This window comes from Cyprinus carpio, chromosome A7 (genome assembly GCF_018340385.1).
Source record: "Cyprinus carpio isolate SPL01 chromosome A7, ASM1834038v1, whole genome shotgun sequence".
Classification (NCBI taxonomy): Eukaryota; Metazoa; Chordata; class Actinopteri; order Cypriniformes; family Cyprinidae; genus Cyprinus; species Cyprinus carpio.
Genome location: NC_056578.1, coordinates 21,101,847 through 21,109,299, shown reverse-complemented (window position 1 = coordinate 21,109,299; position 7,453 = coordinate 21,101,847). Strand labels below are relative to the sequence as shown.

General features: G+C 37.9%; 1 protein-coding gene across 1 annotated transcript; it reads right to left on the bottom strand.

Moving 5' to 3' along the window:
• Window positions 1-3,613: 3,613 nt before the first annotated feature.
• Window positions 3,614-6,888, bottom strand: LOC122145643 (iroquois-class homeodomain protein irx-3-like). The gene is made up of 2 exons (XM_042760318.1): window positions 6,427-6,888; window positions 3,614-5,802 (listed from the first exon to the last, which is right to left on the bottom strand). Exons 1-2 carry the CDS (start codon window positions 6,637-6,639, stop codon window positions 4,750-4,752), a joined length of 1,266 nt encoding a protein of 421 aa, XP_042616252.1. The 5' UTR covers window positions 6,640-6,888; the 3' UTR covers window positions 3,614-4,749.
• Window positions 6,889-7,453: the final 565 nt, after the last annotated feature.

The following is a 7,453-nucleotide window of genomic DNA, read 5'->3' as shown; positions in this document are numbered from 1 at the left end:
AATTTTATGCGATGATCAGAGACACCGTGAAGCCCAGTGTCATCCTTTCAGGAGCATTTCAAATGGATTTTAATGATCAAGAGTGGCTCAGGTCCCTCAGTGCCTAATATGCGCAGAATACACACTAAACAAGCATCAATATTTATGACAGCCCTGGCTTGTCACTGGAAAAGACGCGTGATTTCTCCTGAAAAATGTGTGTGATAAAGTCTCGATCGTCGACCTAACGCTGATTCTTTTATATTTCGCTAATGAAACACAGTGTATGTAGTTTGGGAGCAGTGTAACACCATCAGTAAATTAGAAATTAACTATAGGGAAGAACTTGCTATCATACATGACCACCATCCACCTGGTGTGAATGCAAAATAAGTCTCTATGTAGAAACATTAAAATTATATTAGTAATATGTGTGTGTGTGTGTGTGTGTGTGTGTGTGTGTGTGTGTGTGTGTATATATATATATATATATATATATATATAGGCTATATATATATATATATATATATATATATATATATATATATATATATAATATTATATATATATATATATATAGTATATATATATATACTGGGAGTAAACAGCTGGGACTAAACAGCACTCTATGTATCTTGCTCTTATTTACACATATCTGTATAAGCCCTACATTTCTATTTTAATTAGAAGAAGATAAATTGATAATATCTCAAATTTAAAGAGAGCGAAAATGTTAATGTTCTACTGGGAGTAAACTGCACTCTATGTATTTTACTCTAATTTACACATATTTGGGTAGGTATTAGGCCTATATTTCTACACTATTTTAATTAGAAGAAGATAAATGTGTGGATAATATATCAAACTTAAAGACACAGTGGGTAAAAAGGCAAGTGATTTACAGCTGTTTGAACAAAATGTGTTAAAATTTCTCCCTGTGTCTACATCTTTATAAGGAAAGAGTTTGGCTAGGAATAAGAACCAGATCTAATGTATAATTTAATGATAGCCTAATATTATAACGATTTTAGATTTTTGTAGTTGTTGTTTCATAGCAGTCCGTGTAGCTAATACATCCTCGGTCTGTTGAAGTGCAAAATGCAGCAAGCATGGCCGCAGGATATAGGGGTGCTGACGGTTCTGCAGCACCCCACGCCGCAGGGTCGGGTCTGAGATTTTCCTTGCGGTGGATCATCCCCAAGATACTTAATTTTTGTGGTAGTTTTGTGATTAATTATTTAGTAAAAATGAACAGAGATATAGGCTACTATAGCCTAGTGCTGTTGTAGTTTTCTTGCGGGCCTCGCGGTGCGCGTCCCTACATCTCGCCCGCACACTGACAGAATATCATGTGAAATGTTCATGCGATATTACTGTAATTTTACATTCCGACTTGTAAAAACCATTCACGTCCTCATCCTTTTTATGAGCCGTTTCCCGAAGCTTTCTCGCTTCTCAAGACGGCCACCGACAATCACATAAACACAGCTCTTTAATTGCGCTCTAGCCTCTGGTCAAACGCGCTCAAACCACTGTAGCTAATCTGTACCCTAATGTAATCTATTAACTACACACATCGTTTTAGGCAAGTAGGCTATCCATATCATGACAAGATATTTTAATAAAACTGAATTTGTATTTAACCTGATCACGTTTAATAAAAAGACATTTTAAGTTTAATTATAAGGCTGCATGTCCATGATTGAGTTATTCAAACAATGAACAAATTATACAGGAAGCAAAGAACATTTAGCTTACATTATCAAAGAATATCACTGAATTCTGTCTAGCGTGAGTGTAAGCACCCTAAAAAAGCTATAAGCTATAGTAATCAGTGATGTTGTCTGCAGTGTATGATGATTTAATCTCCCACATCGCATGTAGGTACATCTGCAGTTTGTTGTTTCTGATGAGAGAATTCGCCAAGTGCAAATTTTATCAAAAATCTCCCACCATGGCTCCTCCCTGCAACATCAAGCCCCGCCCCCAGTACCCCCAAATAGAATATGTTCCCGCGGCTATGCACGCAAGTCTCTGCAAGCCTGTTTGCCACTGGCCTCACGCTCTCCCTCTTGACCTGCACGGTGCGTGTGAGAGGGTCAGCACTGATTGGAGAATATTGGTCACTCTCGCGCTGTGCCACTTTCTGTACTCTAGCTGGTGGCGCTCTTCCGAGAGAGAGCCAGAACGACGATTACATCAATCAGCGTCACCAACGTCACACAGGGTTTTAGGAATAATCATAGCCAGCTCTTGGAACGGAATTTCGGAGAGATATGCTATTTGAATAGGCCTAGGTATATATATATATATATATATATATATATATATATATATATATATATATATATATATATATATATATATATATATATATATATATATATACCTAGGCCTATTCAAATAGCATATCTCTCCGAAAAAAGGAGATTTATTCCTCGTTGTCTCTGGGTTATTATGGGCTGTAAAGAGAGGCAGTGGCATCATTCTTAAACTTAATAAATAAATAAATATAATAAATACATTATTATATTATACGCGAAACTGTACATTTTAAATATTATTTTTAATGCAGGTAGTTTGCCATTCAAGACGGTTTTATGTTTTAATATTGCTTCTTGAAAATGTTCTATTCTTTTTCGATTATTAGATTTTTTTTTTTCTATCTTAGAGACTTGGAAATCAAAATTGACATTTAAACCTATGCTGATAATTATATTTCCATTATTTATTATTTATTTCGCTGTGCGTTATACGGTCTTCTGTTTCGATTATATAATTTTGTATGAACTGTGTCAAAATATTCCACCAGGTATTTTTCTCATTGGGAAATCTCAAGCCTTACATTGCTTAACACTCTGATTATAAGCTCCAAGCAAATCTCACAAAAAGAACAAATGATCCCAAAAATGCCAATGGTCAACTTTCTTGAATAAATGACATAAATGATAGATCATGATCAAAATGGCTCAGTCCATGTAAAGGCCGCTCAGAGTGGACTGTAGAGGGAGCTCCAACTCTAAATTTCTCCAAACTTTGGAATCCCTGAAACAAAGCTGCTGCCATGCAAATCATCTTCAAGAGGGAAAACACACATAAATAAATAATTTCGCACAGCATCGAAGGCATATGGCAAGCAGCACAACATCAATGTCTGATTAGAATTAATTACATTTTTAAAAAACAGATTCTCAAAAAATAGAAATAGCCGAGATTACATTAACCATTTGTACAGAGGAAAGTGTTTAACTTTTTTTTGTGTGACTTTTCCTCTTCAAAGAAGAAAATATTCAATTCTCATTACAGTGAAATTGAGTTGTATGCTATTTCAACCTAATATAAATGAAATAATTATTCATTTCATATTGGCTGTTCCGCCTCGGCGGGGATAATCCCCTTCCATTAATATCCAAATGCGCGATTCAAGAAGGAGCTAATTACGGTTAAGTCCCCGAAATAGGAAAATACTTCAAATCCTCCGTTTCAAACCTCATAACCTCGAGTTGACGTTTCCCATGCCTTTCAAAACACAAACGGTAACCATTTCCACACAGAAAAGCATGACATTTCTAATATAATTTACAAAATGAACGCTCCATTGTTGTATTGTTTCAAAGGAAAAATGACGGTAAAGTTGCAGCGTTTCATTTATTAGCCAAAATATAGACTTTCTTGTACAATTTCGGATCACAAGTATATACATTTTCTTTACGTTATATACAAAACATTTCAACATCAAATCCTCACAGAGCTTACAAAAGAAAATGGGACTCACAGACTATTGGCCTGACAGCATTAACATCAGCCATTGTACACAGGACATGCTTACAATGTAAGTATACAGAAGTGAGTTATTTTTATTTTACATTCCTTACACAGGTTAAAATGAAAAGTAAAAGAGAGAAACGAGGAAGAGAGGGCGGATAATACCATGGCAGCTTCGAGTTGGTTCTGGGACCTATTGCATATAGAAGGGAAGCATGAAAAACACGGGGCCAATACAAAACTAAATCTGCAAGCAAGTAGAGAACAAAGTTTTGAAATCATCATTCTGAAATATCGCATCGACGCACTGGAGATTTATTGGTTTGACATTATGGGTTTATTATTGCACAAGCACAACATATAAATCATGTTTAAACCACGGTATACCAAGTACCCGAGTGCGTGACTAGACAGTCATGCATGATCATTTTGTGATATTCAAATGTAAAAATTAACAAGTAACAGTTAAAAAAAAAAAAAAAAATACAGCTAAATTAAAGTCATGGACAGGCAATGTAAGATCTCCGCTCTTTTAACAACTTTCTCTCTCCTTCCAAGGCACTAGATCTTTCTGAAATAATAAAACCAGTAACAACAAGAAAATAAAAAATGCCAATTTATTATTATTATTATTATTATTATTAAAAAACAGAGTCTATTTAAAAAGATCTTACAGCCAGTTGTTGAGGGGGGGAAAAAACTGCGGCCTAGAAATATCAAACTTCGCACACACTAACACATCTTTTAAAAGGCAACTGAAAGCCTTTTCCCATATACTCAATTGGACAGACTTTTGAGTATTTGAAGAAGAAAAAAAGACGAACAATAATAAGTACCCTCCACTAGACATTTGCGTTTCAAGCGTAATTCTTTTTACTTGAATGTTTCACAGTAGTGATCAAATGAAAATGGATTCAGAAGGGAATAAGAATGGTGCGTTTCCAGTCTGTCAGTACAGTCTTAATAGTGTCAATAAAAAGCATGAATTGCACGTCTCTGCGCTTCTCAGTGTGGGTGACATGTACCTTTGACTGTGGACTCGGAGTTTTGACTCCTGTCCTCTGCTTGTCTGCTGTACAGGGCAAGGCCATTCGCCGAAGCCTGGTTACTGAGTCCTAAATAGTGGTTTGAGTTCAGCAAGGCTAGCTGGTGTGCGGTGAAACCCCGATTTGTCCAGCTCTGGATTTTCCCTACGGGACACGAAAGGAGTCTGTGAGGAGTGATGATGGTCTGAGCGGCGGACGCAGCGGAAGTCCCGTTCATCAGAGGAGATTTTCGAGGATTGTCTGGAGTTGTGGCAGTCTCTGCCAAAGACCAGATCTTAGGTTTTGGAGCTGGAGGTGGGTTGTTTTCTGAGGGCGGAGAATTGATGATGGCCTGGTTGATTTTGGCCGACTCGCTGCTGGCCTGCTCTAAGCTGTTGTGGTGGTGGTGGTGATGATGATGATTGTGATGGTGAAAGTGCTCTGCGCGGTCGCCATGAATCTCTTTACCGTCTTTCACCATCGCTTTGAACAACCTTTGCTCCGGTCCTTGTAAATCCTCATAGCCGTCTGAAATTTCAGAATCGCTCCTGCCGTCCAGTTTCAAGTCAGAATGCAGTTCGTCCTGCTCGTCTAAATCGTCCTTATTCTCAATATTCTCCGTGTCAATATTTTCCAAATCGATTTCCTCCTCATCCTCGCGTTTGTCGCCGTCCTCTCCCTCGTGATCGCTGTTGTAAACATTTCCTTCTTCGTCTGTGCGACTCCGTGGGGCCCAGGTCATCTTGTTCTCCTTCTTTAGCCTCCTCCTGGCGTTGGCGAACCAGGTGGACACTTGAGTGAGGGTCATTTTAGTGATAATGGCCAGCATGATCTTCTCGCCTTTAGTAGGGTACGGGTTTTTCCGGTGCTCACTTAACCAGGCCTTGAGTGTGCTGGTGCTCTCCCTGGTGGCATTTTTGGGTCTGGAAGGGTCTCCGAACTGGTACTGACCATATGGGTAAAAAGCAGGATGATGGTGGGCAAATCCAGGATGCTGGACGCCCGGACTGTCCTTCAGTTCATACTGTGCCCCTTAAAAACACAGAACACGGATCCAACATTAACGTGAATCACCATGATTAGGCTATTCTTTATTTTATTTTTGTTTTATTTTCTCTTTGCAGGTCCCTTGTGTATTGTTACTGAATATATGAACTGCGTAGACGATTGTGAGTTATTTATTTATTTATTTATTTTAAATAGGCCCTATTGATTGCTTGAAAATTTAGTAGCGCACTTTATATAAATTGTTCCAAATAAATTGACAAGATGAAGCCATATATATATATATATATATATATATATATGTATGTATGTATATATATGTATGTATGTATGTATGTATGTATATGTATATGTTTATTCTGTGTATGAGTATCTCATTTTGTTTTATTCGTTAATACATGGTAACAATTGTTTAACTATTTATATTATTTTTTCAACTTCTTTTGTATTCACCAAATGGAGTAAACAGCAAAGTTCTCCACCGTCTTGCAAAACTAGCATTCAGTAATGATCAGTATAAAAACAAAAAAAAAAAAAAAAGATTTTTATCAACTATTTTTTTTTTTTTTTTTTTTTTTTTTTTAAGTTTACTACATTTGAGCTTGAGAGAGAAAAAAGAAAACAGCATAAAGATAAAATAAAAATGACTCACCAGCTGGTTGAAAATGGACAGATCATTTGAATAAGGAAGAAAAGCTCCATAGCTTTGTGCGGCAGCGAAAGGTGATCCGTACATAGTGGAGAGAACATTAGAGAGCGCTCCGGACGGGCTCAGGTCTGTCCCGGCTCGGACACTGCCTAAACCCTGCCTGTCCTGCGGGTATATGGGTCGGATGTACTGATATCCCAGCTGTGGGAAAGACATTGTTGTGGAGAAAGTCTGCTGGAGTCACAAAAAGCGGCGAATCGCCCTCTTGGTGCGCACCACGATATCCACTTTACAGTGAGTACAAAGTGTCAGGGAAGTCTATATTTCCTCCGAAAGAGCCAGTGTAAACGATCCGATTGCGCTTTCCTCCCTTACTTCCCTATTGATCTGAATGGACTAAGGTCAGGTCCTTACAGATTGCTTTAGATTATTGGAACTCCTTTTTGTGATTGACATTTTTAGTCGTTCAGAAGCTCCTCCCATTTCTCAAGTCTTACCCCCACTTACAGAGCCTCTCTCTCTCTCTCTCTCTCTCTCTCTCTCTCTCTCTCTCTCTCTCTCTCTCTCTCTCTCTCTCTCTCTCCCCGCACCCCCTCTCTCTCTCTGCTCCTGCTCTCCGTCTGGATAAGTCCTCTGACGTCGCCATTTCTTATTTGAATGAGTTTAAAATCTCATTTTATTGCTCGCCAATCATTTCATTTGTTATTTGTTCGCAGTTTCAGCCCTTTCCCATTTCTCGTGTTATTTCTCAGAAATTTTGATCATCCACAAAAGGGTAAATATTTTATTCTTGTTAAGTCATTAACGAAAGTTTAAATCGGAGAGCACATACGGAATGTTGCTTGCTCTTATAAAATTGCCTACAACAGAAAATTATTATGCGAAGAGCGTTTTTAGTGCATCTAACTCGGAACAAACCAATCGGGGTCTTCAGACGCCTTTAGTTAAACATCTAAACACTGGCGTGTAACCGTTCGCCTTCAGTGTAATTCGAGGGGGGAAAAAGCCTTAACAATGGCATCATTTCCTA